The following is a 21146-nucleotide window of genomic DNA, read 5'->3' on the forward strand; positions in this document are numbered from 1 at the left end:
GGGGAGCAGGTGTGGGGTTTAGGAGGGAGTCAATTGTTGAGAAGAGGTTGTGTGGGTTGGAAGCTTTAGAGGAAATGACTGCAGAGAAATACCTTTGCTTGGTGACAGTGAGCTCTCTGTTAAAGCTTTGTAGTCCATGAAGTCAGCGCTGAGGCCAGATTTTCTCCACTTACACTCAGCTGCATGAACATAGACATGCATAGGCAGATGACATAGGTACCTTGGTACCATTAAGCTTGAGGGAGCGTGGGAGTAGGAGAAGACACCCAAGGTGTTAGCTTATTTGAGGAGAAAATAATAATAAACTGCATTCTTTCCCTGAACACAACCACAAAGGAAATGTTTGGAAACATTATGGGAGGGTGTTAAGATGACATGACAAATATATCATTAGGCACAGTTTTAAAACACAAACCTTCCACCTAGATTTGGTAAATTGATCTTTGTATTACATTATATATATATAAATATAATTATATATAGTACAATTACCACTTTATATTTGAATTTGGTGATAACAACCTTTACAACAGACCACAATAATATCTAAGGTAAAGAATGTATTAATAATATCATAATGCATAAAAGTTATCAAATAAAACACTAGACAAACATGTGTTAGTAATTTTATTAAAAGGAATGTCAAAAATCTGTGAGATATTGAGGATATACATAACTATGGCGGTGCTCATTTATGTTCATCAGTTTAAGTACTTCTACAGCCTTTGCTTTGAACTGGTCAAACAATATTTAGGCACCTCCAACAAGAGCCAGCAATATGGCTTCATAATCTCCTTTGGTGTCATCCTATAAATAAAAATAGGAGTTAATAGCAAATAATAATGTGAATAATAATATTTGTTATGCACAATTGAATGTTTTTCTTTTATAAATTTCATTAGATAAGTTGACCTCCCTGAAAAAAGCAGTGATTTAGGGACAAGCAGAAAGAATCACAGTATGAATCTGGGGACACAGCAGATCAATAATGAGTGGATTGATGTCTGGGGGGTGGGATAGAAGGAGTAATCTCCAGAGTGTAACACCCAACAGCAACAAACAAGTCTCCTCAGGGGACAATGTTGTCAGACAGGTTTGATTTTGCCTATGTTTCTAAAATTTTGACCAACTGTATATATTCCATATTTCTTCTTCCACTTTGTAAAGAGTAAGGCTTGTAGAGGCAAGTCTGTAGCATTCTTGTCTAAGTCAGAAGATGACAGAAAATAGCCAAGCAATTAAAAATAGGGAATGACAATTCAAAGGGAATCATAAAGGAACAGAGGCATAACATTAGTCTTAGGGATTAGTCTTCCCAGACTTCATTATTATGACTGAAATATGCAGCACCGGGGACATAACTATCCACTGGGGGGGGAGTCACAGAGAGGCAAGGGGGTCCTGAAATTTGTTGCCCCTTGGTTAATGTGTTGCCCCTGGGCTTATTGATACCATTGCCCCATTTCACCTTCCCCTGCTATTAAGAATGTTAAGATAGCATAGCGGAGAGAAGATGGTTGTGACTGGCAACCTTTTATTAGCCTGGTAGCCTGGGGGCATGGGCCTGTACCCCATGAGCCAAAGAAGTTGTATTAAAGGAAGACAAAGCATGAGGACGTATAGCACAGGAGAAAAAGTATGTGTGTAGGTTTATGCGTGTTTAGTGAATATTCGTTTGTGTATGTTTTCTGGTAAGTAACTATCACTGTAGGCTTAGGTTTCATCCGCTCCTTGTCTCCCTAGTCTTCTCTTCTTTTTTACTGCATTTTTGAGTCCCCCAAAAGTTTTGCTAGGGAAGGTCACTGATTGGCATCTTCATTCATGAAATCCAAAACTGACCTAAACCTTCTACCCTAAATTCCATAATCCTATAATATTTTACCCTGCAAAAGAACCATTATGATTTATTGCTGAGGTATACGGTTCACAAACATTTTAAACTGCCACCCATTGAAATTACTTTCAGTCTGAATACAATGACTACGTATGTTCTTTTTTAATTCATATTCATATAAACATATTTAGTTACAGTAGCCCAATGTATGTAATTTATTTTTAATTCAGGTGGACCTATAAAAAGGCTCAACTCCCTATTTTTTTACAACATGTTCTTGTTATGATTGTTATTTTCAGTCATGTGAATGCTGTCTGTTTTTATTGACTATCATTGTTGCAAATAACAAGCACTAAAGGTTGATAAATTGAGCCTAAACCATAATGGAGTAAAATATGTGTCCATAGTTACTTATGATACATTTTATTTGCGTTATGTTTCATATATTTTATCTGCCTGATTGTCTCAGCATATCAGTTATTATCTTATGTTGATAAAATATGAATTAAAATGAACAAAAATTTGCATTCCTATGGAAAAAAATAACATCTTATTGTTACCAAAATGTCCTGGCGCAGGGATTTGCTATACATCCTCTTGTATTGGTCTCTGATTTCATTCATGTCAATTTCTGATCGGGACACAACATTTCGAATCAAAATTTTATCTTTGGTTCCAGAACCCTGTGTATCAACACAAAAAAAGAGTTTTAGTGGTACAAAAGTAACCTTGTTTCATTAGTATTACATTGGCTGACAGTTATTAATTAGTAATGATAACATTAGTAATACAGTGATAAAACTTGTAAACAAATCTGTAAAAGCCGTTTTGTAATTCTGTAAAGGCTATTTTTGATGTGTTACTTTGTTTGCATATAATACTATCTGACTAGAAGGAGTGGTTGTTTAGATAGTATGTCCGCAGACAGGATTCATGGTCAGGCCACACAGCCATTGCCAATAGCTGCCAAGTTAGCAGATATGTCTTCAGTAAGTAGACATGTACTTTTTTTCTGCTTAAAATGTATAAGACTTTTTTTTAAACTTGTTATCATCCTAATCTTTCATTGACAAAAACCAATAAAGGTAACCAACCAGTTGTAGCATTTATACAGGCATGCATGTGTGAACCCTAACAAATATTAAAGTTCAAGGAAACAAAACGTTGTAGTACAAAGATGAAATCAGTGCACATATTTAGTGAAGTATTTATTTAGTTGTGCACACTGGTTGTGTTATTCCCTGTCATAATCTGGACATTCAGAATGTCCACAGTAATTAGATTTGTCAATGACCATTGATTTCCAAGTGTGTTACAGATTGTGCCAGCCCAGTCTGCCAGTGTCTGTGCCAGTGTACTGCATCTACTGGGTAACATAAGTAAAAATTTGGTGTGTTTGTAACCATAAAAAACAAATAAAATAGATTTTAGACAATATTTTTTTATTACATATAACCATAAATATGTTTCAATTTTTCCATACCTTCATTGAAAAATTAAGTCTTTCTGCAAAGAAAGCAGGTTTGGAGGTAGCACATTTCACTGTTTAAAAAAAGAAGACAGAAATTAGGGATATATTGCTGATTATTTGAACATATAAACATATGTATATTATAAATATGTATATATATATATATATATATATATATATACACACATATATATATATATATATATATATATATATATATATATATACACACATACACACACATGCAAAGTGTTATTTTTTTACATTTTTTTGCCTATCACATATGTTTTCCAATAATATGTTATGATTAGTATCTTCTGTAAGAACTATATTTTCTTAAGGATAACTAGCTCACTTATTAAATTTCTAGTGCATGGATTAGTGAAGCTTACTGACTAACCAAAACCCCAAGAGATCTTCCCCAGATTTGCGGTAAAGTAAAATTTAACCACAATTCATAGCCAGTATTCTTATTTTATAAAATGTCAATTTACAGGTAGAACACTTTAGGGGCAAAGTGCTGCTGACTTCTTAAGCTGTGGTGACCAGGGAGCTTAGTTTTTTTGTATTCGCAGGAAATGTAAAAGTTACTGCAGGGACAAACTGCGTCAGACATAATTTTCATTATTTTTTTCATTCAGTTATGCTTACTGTAGTTATTTATTTGCAAGTGTAGCACAAATTACAGCAAGAGTGCCCAACCTAAGGCCCGTGGGCCACATCTGGCCTGTGAAGCTGCCACATCCAGCCCTCTGCTCATTCTATTTCTGCTATCTCTTTCATGGGATCGTGCTACCAGGAGAGGGAGCTTCCTGAGCATGCTCGGTGTTATCTAGAGAGTGGGTGTGTACTATAGACCTGGCATTCAGCTGTGGCTACTCCCCACCCACCTTGTACTGTGTATGAGAGCTGTGTCATTATCCCCTTAAATATAAACCTTCATATTTCCTTACTTGATTGTTATAGAAATGTGAAATTTTCAGGTACAAAAAGGACCCTGAGAGCAGTTACTAAACTTTATTTAAGATATGGGGTCACAAGCATACAATCCTGCTACACATAGCTGGACAAATACCTTCTGTGAACCCCAGTTTCTCTGGAATAGGGATGTTGGCATCTGGAAATGTGAGAGCCAGTAGGAAACTACCTTGCCTATTAAAATATTTTATATCATGCTACCCTGTCACACATAGCTATTCCCTTACTCTCTATGAACTCCAATTTCTCTGTAAGAAAATAGAAATGTAACTGCAAGTGCAGAACTTTTGTGGCTAACTCCTCCTAAAATGTCATCACTACCGCGCCATCACAAGATATGAAAAACTATACATGCCATACCGTGCTACCCTGTCACACATAGCTGGCCACTTACCTTCTGTGAAGCCTAATTTTTTGTTAATAGTAGAGAAAAACAAATGTAAGATAAATGGAGGACTCTTTTGGCTACCTCCCCTCCCCAACTAAAATTTTACCACTCCTACTATACCATGGTGCCCTGTTACATATAAATGTCTGCTTATTTTTCTTTGAAGCCCAATTCTCCTGAAAGGGGGGCTGCAGGTATATTAGAATGTAGGATAAGTGGGGGGCTCTTGTGGCTAACTCCCTCTAAAATTCCTTTATTGCTGTGGCACCATCACAAGATAATATAATCTATACCTATCATACCGTGCTACCCTGTCACACATAGCTGGCCATTTACGTTCTGTAAACTCTAATTTCTCAGGAACAGGGAGATGTAGGGACCTGAAGATGTAGCAGTAAGAACTTGTACCCCTTGGCTATCTGTCACATGAATTCCATTGCTCTGGAAGTATCCATTGCAATGATTTTGGAGTACAAAGACGGTTAGCGGCCCACCTATAACTGACAGGACGCATTGTATGGTGCAGTTTCTGCTCTGTGGTACAGGAATGGTGAGCGGGGAGCAATATATGACCGGCCAGCACTATATGGCTACTATATAGCTTTAGTTTTGTATCTTTCATTAATAAAATGAGCATCAAATGGTGAGTGCAGAAATTCTTGATTTGTCATTTCTTTTATTTGATGCATGTATGTTATGATACCTGGAAACATTTCAATTTAATTTCATTTTAATGTAAAACTATTCTAGTTTTAAACATACCTCTTTAATGTTTGTTTGCATTGTGACCCGCAGGTTTTATCTCAATGTCAACAGCGGTTTCCAGATGAAAAAAGGTTGGGCACCACTGTATTACAGGAAATATTGAGCAGCACTGATAAAGGTAGTCTGCATATTTAACCACATTTCCTTTTGCTGACAGTTGGGCTATTTCTTTATTATGTTGTTGTCAAAAGTACTTTGTGTAAATAATGTGATAAAAGTGGTATTAGGTAAAGCAAAGCTGCAGAGAGAGAATTTTGAAGAATATTTCCTTCATAGTGCCAGCAGCTACAGAGGTCAGGACATGCCTATTTTTAAACTCAATAATTACATTTTAATAACATAAAAATACTGTAGATGGATTGGCACTGGGTTACTGGTTTACTGGTTTATGCATTTGAACAATAATGCATTATTTGAAAAATAAAAATGCTTACTTTCCAATAGCCTATTTTTGATTTTGATCTATAGTATTTCTTTAATGTTGATTTGGTATGTTATGTTTTACAAATTACATAGATTCTGAGGATCCAGTTAAGCATAAACCAGCTATTCAAACATTAGTGTTTTGGGGTTGGGTAGGAGACTAGTGGAACTCACACAAACACCACAAAAACTTTGAGCACTACTGTGTATATAAAGAGCTAGAAAGAGCTATGTAACCAGCAATATAATGTTGTAAAAAGACTGACCACTGAGGTACAGCAAAACATTTTCCCTCACAACCACAACTTGATGTTAAATTAATTTATAATTTATGTCCCAAAAATGCCTAGCAAAAAAAACCTTATCCATCCACACAAACCAATTTGGATCCTATGTTAATTTTATATTTATACATACCGATAGCTGTAAGAAGTTTCTCGATATCTCCTTTAAGCTCTAAATCCAATACTTTGTTGACATCATGCTTACTGTATTTTGTGTACTTCTGGAACACTGCAGGGATAACATTTCAAACATTCACTAAGAGTTTTGCTGATTTTCATTTTACATTGCATGGATAGCTAATAGAACAGACATGTAAACAGTTAACTACAGAAAGTTTATTAATAAAAAATTTTAAATAATTACCTAATTACAAGTGCGGAATTAAACAAATTACTTTATTGCAAAAAATGAGTCTTGATGTAAACATTTGAAACATACAACAACAACATCATGTTTTCAAAGGGAAAACTGCAGTGTCCTTCATAGTTATCAATGACAAATTATACCAGTACGTCAAACATAACTAAAAAGAAAACCTAATTTATATATCAGCCTCAATACATCAAATCAGGCTGTTCCGTTGCCAGGATATTATCACTATTTGTTATAAAAAGCAGCACTACCCAATTTAGTGCAGGGTCAATTAGCAAAGGCCAATATGAGTATGTATGGAAATAATGTTTAAGTTACTGTTAGGCTCTCTTTCTTAGTTAGGATTAGCATTAGGCTTTAGCATATGGTTAAGCATTAGGTCCCAACAGACCTGTGCACAAGCCCATGCTTCAAGTTAACCTGCAGTGCGATAACACACTCTTTTAATTTCAAAAGAACTGCCAAAGCACCTAAATGTGCCCAAAACTCTCAAGACATTGTTTTGTAAAACAGTGCATCTTACTGTACGTTGTGATGTGCTGCATTGCAGGTGTTTCTAATGTTTTGGGGTGCCTATTCCTATTGCATGTAACCACAAATAGTTAATGCATGCATAGTTCAGTAGCATTCACTACAGTAGTGTGTTACTACAACACAAAGGTGAAAAGCCATCTTTTAAACTGAATTCTGGGCAAATATGTTTTAACCATGAAAATTGGACCCCCTTGCCATAGCAAGAGTTAATACCTTGTCTAAAAGATGATAGAACCAATGTGGAAACTGCCTTACTCTCACTACCACTGCTTCCAGCACTGCACTTCTGCTTTGCTAGATCAGTCCCACACAAACATGCCATAAGCCGTGCTGCTTTACTGGTCTTAGTGTTGATGTCATGCACTGTACGGAAAGGCGCCAAGGCTATGCCTGATAAATGACTGGACATCAGGCAGCAGAGTGAGGAGGAGGGACAGTAGAGTAGGCAAGCTTAATTTTTATCATGCTCTAGTAAATACAAGCACCCACTACAAGGTTAAAAAACTTTTTTGTCCGGGGTTTAGCCTTAAGGGCACATTTTATTGTAAGAATGAGAATGCTGCTGACATGTATAAAGTGCAGGTACTTTTCTGTATTGTCAAAGCTCCAACATTGTTGGGCTATTTACATATCAGTTTGGTGAACTGATAATGGGCAACAGAAATATGTGGCTTTGCCAGATTGGTATTGTTTTAGATAAAATGCAGTTTATAGCAAATGTGAAGTGGAGCATCCAAATACACAGCAATTGAGCTACTGTCATCCTCCTATCTATAATACTTGGAAAAGGTGGTAATGCCCTCACTTCTCGAAACAGGTACAGCCTAGTAAAATAGAGGGAAAAAAATAACAAATATATGCATGAATATATTATAAGTTTATTAATATCTGATAGTGGTCTGACTCACCACTCCGGAGATGGGGAAAGCTGCGGCTAGTCAGTATGTTGATGAAAACAGATACATCTGCCCGTTTTTTCTGTTCACCAGCTTCAAAAAGAGCCTTTTAAAAAGAAGTAATCCAAAATAATTTTATGTGAATAGGCAGAGCAACAAAGATCTTTCACAGCTCGTACCTAAGAGTGGGGTATAACTAAAAGCAAATATTTAGCTATAGAGTTGTGAGGGTTTTTATTGCTCTGAGTCTGTTAGGGAATTTCACTATCTCTGTTAGTCCTGAATGAAAGTAAAGGTAAATTTGAGTTGCCAGGAAAAAAGAAATAGAGGGAATATCTTTGAATGGGTTTTTTTTTTCCCATCACAACTGTCATCTTTTATCAAATTACCTTAACAATAAGCGAAAAATATAAACAATACTCGTATACATCAGTACTGCATTCTGGACATTGAAATTTCATAAGAATAACCTGCCTGTTCTAAATTCTGTGAGAAGGTTGTTCCCATGGGATCACAATGGGCAGAACTCAGCTGTAAACCACAAAGTAGGCAAGTTTTGTTTACATTTATAATTTACTGACAAATTTGAATTTTTCAGAAGGCAGAGAGGGGGACCATTAAGCATTCGGGCTGTGTTAAGCACCACTGTTCATTGCAACCCAGCACATGTAGTGTGATTAGGTCCTAATCAAGGATACTTCTCACATACCCATAATAAAGAAATAATAAAAAAGTTTTGGCCTAAATATATATTCTTTATCTAACATGTATTATTGCATTCATATATATATATAGATACCTGCATGCTAAATACATGTATTTGTTTTGTGTCAGGGGTGTAAGGTCAAATGTTTTATAACTGTCATTTACTATAAAACTTCTTTTTTTTGTATTTTTGATAAAATGGGGAAGGCTATTCAGAGAAAGACCCTATTTCAAGTTGCCATTTGAGAGATATGCACACTGGAGATTAGTGAACTCAGTTTCACCATGTTTACTAATTGCCTTTTGACAAGTACAAGTTGCCTGTTTCTGACTTCATGGTACCAACTTTTTCTTACATTTGTTTTATGTGAAGATGGGCAAAGTGTGCTAAACAAATAATGACCTTAGACTACCACATATAGAAACAATTGTAGGCAATGCTCATGCAGCATATTTTTTAGTCACATATTAAATGTAGATCACAAATAAAATTATTTACAAAAAAACAAACAAAGAATAAAGCACTTAATTATAACAAAACAAATATACGACCAGGCAAGACAGTCACTATGTAGTGGACCTAGTTGCTCCCAATATCATGCATTTATTGTCGTGTAGCAGAGAAGTGATACATATTACACAAAGTACTAGGGTATTAATACTTCAATTTCATCCATGGTATCAACGCAAGAGGGAGTTAACTAATAAGATTTAATAGTATAATGAAGTGTTGACACGTTTTATGGTAAGAAAAGAACGCTTCCCCAGAAGTGACAGATAGTGACACATATTGTACATATAAACCTTATTCCCCATTCAAATAGTAATATTTCTTGTGTGACAATAAGAACACTGCAGCTACCGGTAGTTGCAGATTTATCCTAAATAATTCCACTAGGTGGCTGCATTGCATAAAACAAATTGTTCTACTGAATTACTGCTACTATTTGCACTGTCTTCAATTACTGTATGGACATTTGTTTGGCTATTATATCAATTTCTAAAATAAATTCAGGGCCTCTCCACCAACAAGTTGGCTATTTGTCTGTCCAAGATACATGGATGTTATATATTCTGAGTAGGGCTTCTAAATAATGACAAAGTCTTCCTGCAAAAAGTCTCCAGGCTGGCCCACACATGCACACATTTCTGTTTATTTCTTTAGAAAGTGGTACTGCGGTTAATATCTCTGTAGATATGTAAGTGGGGGACTTGGAGGACTTTTTGGTGGAGGGATGTCCTTGTATTTCTTTTGATTTTAAGAGTGTTTATTTTAAAAGGAATACCTCTGACTTGTTAAGTTTTGTTTTTTAATCAGTATATGTTAAAGTAATGTTAGGAGCCTGGTGGAGTTGGCCTTGAAGAATATTTGTTTCACTCATCAACAAAAACATTTAGTTCCACTTTAAAAATTTGGCATCTGCTCCAATCAATAGTGCTAACAATAAATTCTGTGATATTGGAGTGAAAAGTCAGGGAATAGTAAAGAGATGTATAACACATGATCCAGTGTCTCATGTAGTTTGTAAGTTGAGATTTAAAGATTCATATGCACTGCTGTAAATTTGATTCTATATGTAAAGTATTTAGAAAAGGTTTTATGCTTTATGTATGCATGCAGGCATTTTTGTTGTTTTTCAAATTTCTGAATAGGATAAAATGTCAAATCATAAAATCTGGTATAATACTATCTAACACTTACCCTGGCATCATTATCAGCAAGTTCCTCATTCACGCGGGTGTCTTCATTTCGTGCACCCTATGAGGTATTAAACAACGTTAATACATATATGTACATACACATATTTTACAAAAAAACACCCAGAAACAAAAAAAAAAGATGTATCCTCCATTTTCCAGAAATAAAAGTCCACATCTACATCCATGAAGCCTATGGGCATGCAATCATTGTTCCCCAAAGTAGCAACCTATGCAGGATTATCTGCTTTACCACAGAAAAAGTTCTTGTATTACTGATTCTAACTTGGCCAAAAATAATATGAATGTGTGTTAAATTACCTGATAAGGTACAGGAATACGCCAACTTCTTGTCTATGTTGCTATTTTACACAAGACTTCTATATCTAATGGTAACACAAATTTAACATAAATATACTGATATGACAACATACCTCTAAAATTGCAAGCAGAGCTTTTTGGAAATCACCAGATGTATCTGAAGTGATATCTTTCGCCAAGTCAGTCTTAAAAACTGTAGAATAAAAATAAAAATGTTTTACATGTGTGAGTAATTGTAATCCACTTTTGTTATACAGAACCCATAGTTGATTCATTCAGATTTAGGCAAATTTTATTGGTCAGTTTTTTTCCAAGAAAACATTGACTAACCCTATTTCAACAAAGAATTAAATGGATTTAAGTTCAACTAATTTAAAAGTCTGAATAAAATTTATTCTACAGCATTTCTAGCATCTGATGCAGGCCAAACATTTGACATTTAAATCAAGCAACATTACTGTTCTGTGAAAATATTAAAATTAAATACAATTAAATAAAATACTAAAACACAGAATGCCATCACCAAAAGTTGGCTTTCCAGTCTAGCTTCTACAACACATTTCACAGTTATGTGTTCTTCTGGCACAATTGATTTTCAAGGGTGTACTAAGTGAATTGGTCTGAACTTAACATAGGTTGTTTTGATTTTAATCTCTACATAAAATATAGCTGCACAAAAATAATTATTTAATGTTAAATACTTATTTAGAAAAACCTGCTAAGCAAAAACAAATAAATCAGGCCATTGCTGAAAATATGGTGAAGCAAGCAGATAATAATGCAAGTATCGCATCAACAATGACTTTAAGCAAATACAAAAAAAAAGAACAAAAATTATATGAGACTTTCCCTAGAATACATACGTTCTTTGTAGGCTTTCTGTATTTCTTTGATCTCCCTGTTATTTCTTGATGCCAGTATTTCAATGAGAGTATCCTCATCAGTTCCCAGTCCCTTTTGAGAATAGAAATAAAAATTTAATTATGCATAGAATTAATCTTACCTTTGTTTGTAACAGAAGCATTAAATGAACAGTGTTTATTTCAAGCAGCAACTGTGTTTTAAAGGAAAAACTGATTACACTATAATAATTTGTAAATGATTAAAATGTATTTGAGGTTTGCATAATTGTATCTATTTATCCTATTGTATGAGCATGACTTAATTAGATATAAGTTATCATTATTTACTCTAAGCCAGATATGAGATAAGCTTTATTTACATTACCTTGGTGGCGTGTTTCAGCTCCTCTGCATCATATTCAGCTGGAGTTTTCAGCAAAGCCAAAACCACTTCTTCATATTTACCAGAAAGAGCTTTCTTCAGGGCTTCAGCCAGAGGCTAGAAATAATATACATAGTCACAACCTGATCATCAAGATAATTTTATAAAGAATCAAAAAAACAACTTTAGCCTCAAAAGTCAATACTGAATCATGTTACCAAGAGCAATCTGACTTTATAATGCAAATCCTGACAACAGAGCCATCAAATTTTAATACAGAACAGCAAAATCTGCTAACCCAGGGAGGTAAAGCTCAAAATGACTTACACAATGGCAACCTGTTTGGGTTTACCATGTTTTCAGTGTTAAGAGCCTATGCAGAAAATTTGGACAATTTTACAGTTTTCCACAGTTTTATTTCTATAATTAAATGTGAATTTAGCCCAACATAGCCCAACATATATTACCCATAATAAACCTCCAACCCCTAATCTTATCCCTCAGATTTAAGCTGCATACACACCTGCAATTTTTCTCGTTGGAAAGGATCTTTCACGATCCTTTCCAACGAGAAAAGACTGCACGATGCATGAACGAGAACCCTGTCAGACATATTTCTGTAAGTTACAGGTCTACAATTTAAAAAAAAAATTTCATGAAAAACAGTGTACCACTTTTGGTACAGAAATCTAGACATCAGTGTAACGCCCAGGTGGTTAAAGATAAGGTTTATTGTTGTTCCAGCATCAGTCAAGTCCAGATGCCCTAAAATTTAGGTGCACTGGCAATCATGATGATTTGAAGCCTGACAATAGTAACTTGTCACTGCTAATAGCACAGGTAATCCCATATTTGGTCATTGACATCTCCTAGGTTTCCCTAGGCTATATTTTACCATTATAACCTGCTGACCATAGAATAAAGGCCATGTAATTCAATAGGAGCTGAAATTCATCCTGTGCAAATCCACTAAGTATAACCAGATCTGATTAGATTTAAACCCAAACTAGCATAAACCTGATTCCCTACCTTGGAATGAGCAGCCAAAATGCCTATTTTAGGTAGTAAGATAATCTTTGCATGGTGTCATGTAGATAATAAATGTTTGGGCTAGATAGGAGGAATGTGTGCTCATAGTGGAAATCAGAAATGTTTGAAGCTGTTCTCTTGGATAATAATGATACATATTACATTTATGGATTTAGAGCAGGCAGCACAGAAATGTCATAGCTAGTGATGGAATACTGAGAAATGTATCTAACAGAGCATTTATCCAGCATTTACATACCTTTTGCTTTGATCGCCTTGTCCAAGGCAGCAGCATCTGCGGATGCATCATATGAAGGAGCAGCCTGAAGACCACCAGAATGTTTTTGCTAAAAGGTAAAAAAGAAATACTTGAGAAAGCACAGCTGGAAATATCATTTTGGAAGGCACACTAAAATGTGAACAAAAAAACACCATATTTTAAAGTGTAAGTGAGCTCAGGGTATATTCACAAACACTGTGGGTTTTATTATACAGCCTGTTCGTAATGTGGATTTTGATGAAGAGCCGACAGTGCCATAGAGAGTTCTCTATGCTTAAGGCAGAGTAGAATGTTCCTTGACAGGATAAGAGTTGGCCAAGCGACTTGCTCACCTAACCAGGCTCTCCTCCCTGGCTTTTCTATCACCATATTAATTTACATGTCTGTATGAAGCTCTGCTAGCTTTAGACTCTAGGCTTCAAATGCTAGATGACTGAGGAGCTCAAAGTATGTTAGTAAAGTTTGTTGATGAACTCTGATGTTTGTTTTGTGGCATGGCCATCTTATGAAAGAACACAAACTTATTATTCACTTACATGGTAAAATTAACCTATCGTTCATATGTGTTTCATGTTATGCAAAAGTAGTAAAAGTATCTTAAGAAAATCCCTCTCTCATCTCTTTATTTATAAGCATTATGAATAAATACTTTTTTAAAGTTTATGACACAGGCATTGAAATCATGGCATGCCAATACACCAGCCAATGAGAACACTCATAGTTTCTTGTGCACAAGAATCTAAGCAAACTATCAGTCTTTTGATGTAAACAACCAGCAGGTGTTTCTAAATGATTAGAAACTGATTGACTTGCTTAAATACAAATACCTATTAATGTAAGTTAGATAGAAATATGATATAATGTTTAAATAGATCATCAGGAAGATTGCTCCTTGTTTAGTACAGATTTTTTTTTTGTCTATCTGACAGGAGGAGGACTCAGCACAGCTTGACCCACATCTAAAGTAAATGGTCACCCTACACTCAGATGTTTTTGTGCAGATTTTTAGTCCCTAATAATGATATGTCTATTCCTGTGCAGAATGTGTTTATTTGTGCATAGTAACAATATTTTATCATCATTATAAATCATTGTTTTGACACTTTTTAAAATTTATTTTGTCTTTATTCTTAGAAGGTTTTTTTTTTTTTACCAACTTCTTATGATTTCACATAGACACTGCACATGATCCTTTATGAAACTCACATTGCTGTGCCAAATACAATGTAATTTTCCTAAATGTATTTAGTTGCCAATACTACTACTAATAATATTAATAATACACTAATCATAACCATAATGTATTTAAATATATTTAGTTATTTCAGTAGCATTGTATACATACAGTGGCTTGCTCAGGATTGCTTTCCAACAAGTATGCTTGAACTAGGAATTCCCGAATAAAAGACATGATGAAATATCTGTAGAAAATAAAATGTATGTTTACATTACATTTTTTATTTTAATAATATGTTCAAAATAAAACTCAAGGTTAAAATGTAAATGCACAGTTAAGATACATATAGATGAACTGTTTTACTTTATTTTTTATTTCATATTGATATTGCTACTATTGTGCTGACTGTCGCTGCTGCTGTTTAAATACAACAGACTGTAAGCCCATTGCCAAATAAAATGCAGTGTGCATTTCATGGGTTGATGGTCACAAGGGAGCAGAAGCACACCCGGCAAACACCAGCAAATAAAAAGCTTATCACCAGCTTTCATTGTTGTTTATTAACAGTAGTAGCCATGGTTGTACACAGTGGACATCTGCTGCCTCACTTAGTTCAAATGGTGCAAATGTTCAGTTATATCAGAACTGACCAAATATCTGATGTTTGAACTGATTAAAATATCCTCTTTTTTGGAAGTCTCTTAGACCCAGAATAGGGGGTGAAACATTGCCCCATACCAGATAAAGAAATGCACAGGTCTTTGGAGCTGTAATTAATTATTAGGCCTGTGTTTAAAAAGTGTTACCAACAGATTACTTTGGTAATATACCTAAAAAAATGTTCCAGATATTCTTTTACCAGTATAGTTATTTTGTTTTTTGATCACAAATAATAGCACATATACGACTATCTAAAATGTATTTAAATATTCCTTCATTTGGGTTTAACATGTATTTGCTATCATTGTAGACAGGAAATGTATGTCTTGCAAATATTACTTTGTATACTGTAACAAAACAAACACTTTCTACAGCTTCTCGGTCATTACGTTTTATGAATAACAACAACAAAAAGTGTGCATGGCATTTGTTTTGCTTTTATTTTATTTATTATTAATAATAAACAGGAGTTATATAGCGCCAACATATTACACAGCGGTGACAAAAGAGAGACAAATACAGACAGTGACACAGGAGAGGACCCTGCCCCGAAGAGCTTACAATCTATGAGGAGGGAGAAGTATCACAAAATAGAGGGGAGATATGGAATGGTGGGCAAGTAGAGAGGGTTTTCAGATACAGAAGAAGATGGGTAGGCATGATGTATTTTCAGTGTTCTTTTAAAGGGGCAGAAAGTAGGAGCAAGCCGAATAGGAAGTTGAAGACCATTCCAGAGAGTTGGGACAGCTTTAGGAAAGTCTTGGAGCCGTGTGTGTGATGAGTTTATGAGTGAGGAAGTCAGTAGTAGGTCAATGGAGAAGCGAAGAAAATGGCTAGGGGGTATTTTTTTTACCAGGTCAGAAAGGCAAGTGGGAAAGCACGGGAGCTTGAATTTGATTCTTAGGTGAAATGGAAGCCAATGAAGAGAACTACTATGAGATGCAACAGAAGAGGAGCGGTGGGAAGGATGAATGAGTCTGGCTGCAGCATTCATAATAGATTGTAGAGGAGAGAGTTGGGTTAGTGGAATACCAGAGAGGAGGAGGTTACAGTAGTCCAGACTAGAGATGATAAGAGCATGTACAAGGAGTTTGGTGGTCTCAGGGGACAGGTAGGGGCGGATTTTGAAGATGCTGTGTAGGTGAAAGTGACAGGACCTGGAAATGTTCGAGATATGGGAGTAAATGAGAGGGCATAATTGAAGGTGAGGCCAAGACAACGTGCCTGGGGGGAGGGACTATTGACTGGTTGGTAACGATTTGTTGTCATATTTAGGCTGTTCTCAGTAATAATGCAAATCACAACGTTGAGTTTTACCAGCAGTAAAATACTACATCTAATATACTAACCCAATCTCCTTGTACTCTCGTACAGTAAACACCCCTAAACCCAGTTACTCTTATATTTGGGAAGGACAGGAACTGTCTGCCTAAAGACACACCTTTGTTTATATCCCCCAGCTGCAAAATACTTTCAATATGACTGTGCTTGTGTAGTAAGCAGGAACAGACTTGTATAGGGTCATCTAATAAGACATTCCATACACAACACTGCTCACTAAGTATAAATACAGAGCAGGCATTGACTTTCTGAATTTATTTGGAGTTAGGGTGGTAGGGTTATGGTATAAATGGGTTCAGGAGGATGTGAGACACTGGCTGGCAGAATTGTGGACAGTGTGTCACCTAGGTTTCTCACATACATGCAAATGTCTCCAGAGTTTGTGGTCAATGTGGAGAAAACAAACTTTTTGAATTCTGGATCTGTTATTTAGGGTGGGAAGACTCAAGAGATCCACAGCTCATTATTAGTCTCAGCTAGTAGTCCTGCACAGACCTTTACATATGCAAGTTTTCTGCAGTTCGGTGCTCTCTTGCTTTCATTGTTTAATTAGAGATTGTACTATGCATTGGACTTGCTGCATTAAAACTCTATTTCTTTACCACCTTGTTGGAAAAAGTGCAGGACAAACCTGCTAACCCCTATACTGTCCCTGGGTACTCTGTCTCATAGTATACCACTCCCAATACTAGCTGAGCTGGTCCCCCCTACAAAGACTAGGGTAGATCAATTACATTAGATTCATTAGATTCATATTTTAATGCTGAACTCAAGGTACAAAGAAAAACCCACAAATGCAAATATTGTATTAATTAAATGAAAACAAAAAATGTATTGTAAATTCAAGAGTGCCAGAATCATTTCTAGTCCTTTTCTACATGATTATTAATACCATAACTCGTAGAGATACACAGTGTCATCTCTGCTATCTACAGCTAAATGTGTCCATGCCAGTCCTGTAAGGCAGCTGTAACTAAAACTTATTTTTTTTAGTTAAGAGGAAAGACTAATTTCCTGTTTTTAAAGATAATTAAAAAGAGATGTGCAGCATTAAATGATCACTAGCTTGAAGTGGTTGTATTTTCTCAGTTTAGCTGGCTCATTCAGTTGGCACAATCTGGTATATCCTGGTCTCAGTGCATGTCAAGGTTTTGACAAATGTATTCACATGTCCTGGCTTAGGTTTTATTCAGAATTGCATCAGGAACAGGAACTTCCAGCTCCTGGTGGCTGGCAAGGTGCTATCTGCTTGGCCGGTAACACAGTGGTGCTGGTTCATAATTTGTACAATATACAGGGCAGAGATACAGGCAGTACAGAATTCCTAACTACCACCCACATTCATTCTACATGGGTTGCTGCAGGTTAGGCGAGGGGCGTGAGAATGCGGTAACCCCACCACAACCTCACCACCAGTCTGAACATAGCCTCATTTCCTGATTTAACTTGTAACATTGTTACTTATTACTACCATAGGGTAGTGTAGAATGAGCAATGTGACTTCCTACCTGCAGCAGACAGATAACACCATGTCACACGGACTGCTTTTGAATTATAAAAGTAGTTAACAATAAAATGTTGGTAAAGGAATTACATATTGCAGCTTATGATGGAATGGTATTGGTATAGCTATGAAATATTTATAGGCTACAATAATGCACACAGTGTGAAATACATATAAACCCTACTCCAAGACAGATGTGGGGCTCCCTTCCTAGAAACATTGTTTGTTTGCACACTAAAATCTATAGGCATGGAAGTACTGTTTTTATAATGAATTTTGTCAAACCATACTTTATGTACATAAAACTTTTTTAAGGACACTCATATCATGGCTTTTCTTTGACAATAACACATTCATATAAAACAAGTTTTAGGCTGCCTCATTGCCCCCAGTTGTAATAAATCCTAAGCCCAATAGTGGCTGGCCTGGTATTACTACTGTTCTAGATAAACAGGAGAAGATTGGGGACTTGCCATTATTTGTGTGACCAATATGCCTGATGTTGCTAGCACTATACCAAGACTCGGGACCCTTATCCACTAGCATTTATGTGGCCAATTTGGTTGCATCTTATAGGACACAATGTTTTCCAAAGCACCACTAGGAGTTGATCCTTAAAGCCAAAAGTGAACACCCATTGGGCCTGATTTATTATATTCCTCCAGGACTGGAGAGGATAGACTATCATGGGTGAACCTAGGTAACTCAGTAAACCTGGAATAGATTTGGTCCAGGATTTAAAGAATTGTCAACTAAGAACAAATTATTTTAGGAAATCCATCCCAGATTTGCTGGATCACCTAGGTTCATCCATGATAATATATCTTCTCCAGTCTTTGAGAACTGGGCCTATTGTTCCTAATGGGTTTTATTCAATGAAAATTTTAGAAAAGCATCTCACTATTCAATTGGATCCTTTGCTGTTTTACAATTTTCTTATGCCTAATGCAAAGTATAGACTTGGGAAGGCTTGTCAGTTGACTGAGATAGGAGGGGGGTGACAGTTGAGTTGGGAAGTAAACCCAAAACTACCCAAAGCAAAAAAACTCATACTTACCTTCAATCTCGCAGATTCATTAGGTCTTGTAGTCGATCCATCAGGAGGTTTTTTTTCCATTGGGTCCTGCACTGTCCTGGTATCCGCCTTCAGGCCGGGGCACCGGGTGTCGCCACCTTTTCCTCTTCTACCGAGTTCTTCCTCCTATGTCACCCGACGCAAGCGCGAGATTGGATGACGTAGATTGGGGAAAAAACTTACCGATCTCACTATGCATGCATGAATTTGTCAATTTTTTCTTCTTTTGATAAAAAGGCTACTTCTGTGCATGCCCGAGATGCTGAGACATGCGCAGAGGGAGCAGCCAAGAGCCTCCTGTGACGCGTGACGTAGGTATCGGAGGCTCTGTGCTGCCATTCATTCTCGATTGCCTAGTGCCTGTTGCACTTAAAAAAACACAAACTAACAGAATTTTTAATTTAAATAAAAGTGAAAATCCTGGGTTTAGGTACATTTTAAAGGACAAAACATCAAATGCATGGGAAAGTCTCATGTTACATGATTTTATTGATGTCAGAATAAAACTTTTAGTAGCCATGTACATCATGCCACACAATGCCCCAAAATGCATGATTTACATTTTTAAGGCACACCCATGTTGGCATTGTCTTATGTAAGCACTTCTTTTCTGTTAGTGCTTTATTTTCCCACGTTTCCTCTTTAACCAGGTTCTAGTAATATGATAAATGTCAGTTTTTTAACATACAGGTATAAAAATACCGGTTTAAGGTCATTAACAGTTTTATTGGAATGACTACTGAACCTGCAGTACAAACAGACCTTTTGCACAAACCTTTTCCAACAGCGTTTCTATCAAGTTACACATTCTGTGTTCTTTGATTAACCCTTTAAAAGCAGACAGATTCCAGAAATAAGGATTGTATTGGATTATAATTGGAATGTTATCTAAACTTCCAAAATCTTTTTTCTAAATAGTTTTCTTATGTTCTGCAGATGGGCGTGTTACATCTGCATGACTCATCCTCTCTCTGGCTTGTATTTCCAGTATGTTTCCATGGCAGGAAACCACAGAAAAAAAAAGTTCTGCCAGTTTTATAATGCGTCTTTTTAATAGCTTTATACATTTTATACTTTAAAGTTATACATATCACATTTATGATTAGGAAATAGTAGATAGCTAGATTCATAGATATAAATGCCACGTGTGCACTTTTGGTTTCCTAACTTAAATTTCTTAACTTTTTTAACTTTTCAAACTACAAAATGGCACAGAAATGTTGCAAAAATGCTGCACTGTCAGAACACTAAAAGTCAAATGTACTAAAGTTGTTACTTACAGGTTTGGAGGCTGTCTGCAGATCTCTGTCTAGAAGTACTGAGTAGAAGAATGCAGCCTTGGGCTTGTGATTTTATAAGGAGGGTGAAAAAGAAAAAAAAAGCCACACCTAGCAACATTAGGACAATTTCTCCAGCTCTCTGATTGGTCGTTCAGTTGTGAAGGGGACATCTACAACTCCCAGGGAAATACATGTCATGTCTTAAACTGCCTTTTAAATCTGTATAGCAAACTGCTAGCATACATTGTTTTTTTAATTATTTATTTTGATTTATAAAGAGGAAGAGGGGAATAGACAAGATGTATCAACAGCAGTAAACAGTTGCATTGCAAACAAAAAGATACAAAATGTGCAAAGATATACAAAATATAAAATACAACATTTAAATTGCACAATATATAAATATATACAAATGTGAAATAACAAAAATACGCACAAAAGGGTAAAACAAGCACAATGTGAATCCAAATAGGTGAGGTAGTAATCTAGTGTAAGAGCAGGTGATACAGGGATGACCATGACAATATTGAGTTGATGCTGACAGGAAAACTGACTTATCTTTGAGTGTGCTCGGATAAGTGTAAGATTCATTTCATTCAGTGGGTCAGGGGAGATCTTACTGAGTATTTGAAAGCTACAGAGCATATAGAAGGGTGGGGGGGAGATGCTCAGGGTGTAAATCCATTGCTCCAGGGTCGGGGGGCTAGCATACAATTTAATAAATGAGTTTAATCTCATATTTAGAGCAGATCCTCAGGATTTCTATTATGTGTTTATACATACAAGTTTCTAACCTATAGGGTCAAATTAATATTCCAGTTTCTGTAATTTACTTCAAACCACACTGTTTACACCGGCTCCTGGTATACCTGCTACCATAAATATAGCAAACATTCACAGTTACAC

The 21146-nt window shown here is 35.9% G+C and overlaps 1 protein-coding gene across 1 annotated transcript; it reads right to left on the reverse strand.

Moving 5' to 3' along the window:
• Positions 1 to 614: 614 nt before the first annotated feature.
• On the reverse strand, positions 615 to 20390 carry LOC140325405 (annexin A1-like). Its single transcript, XM_072403229.1, has 13 exons — positions 20241 to 20390; positions 14549 to 14624; positions 13183 to 13270; positions 12222 to 12232; positions 11898 to 12011; positions 11534 to 11624; positions 10784 to 10863; positions 10354 to 10410; positions 7959 to 8052; positions 6277 to 6372; positions 3318 to 3376; positions 2395 to 2517; positions 615 to 807 (listed from the first exon to the last, which is right to left on the reverse strand). Exons 2-13 carry the CDS (start codon positions 14612 to 14614, stop codon positions 751 to 753), a joined length of 936 nt encoding a protein of 311 aa, XP_072259330.1. The 5' UTR covers positions 14615 to 14624; positions 20241 to 20390; the 3' UTR covers positions 615 to 750.
• Positions 20391 to 21146: the final 756 nt, after the last annotated feature.

The sequence above is a fragment of the Pyxicephalus adspersus genome, chromosome 3 (assembly GCF_032062135.1).
Source record: "Pyxicephalus adspersus chromosome 3, UCB_Pads_2.0, whole genome shotgun sequence".
NCBI classification, from domain to species: Eukaryota; Metazoa; Chordata; class Amphibia; order Anura; family Pyxicephalidae; genus Pyxicephalus; species Pyxicephalus adspersus.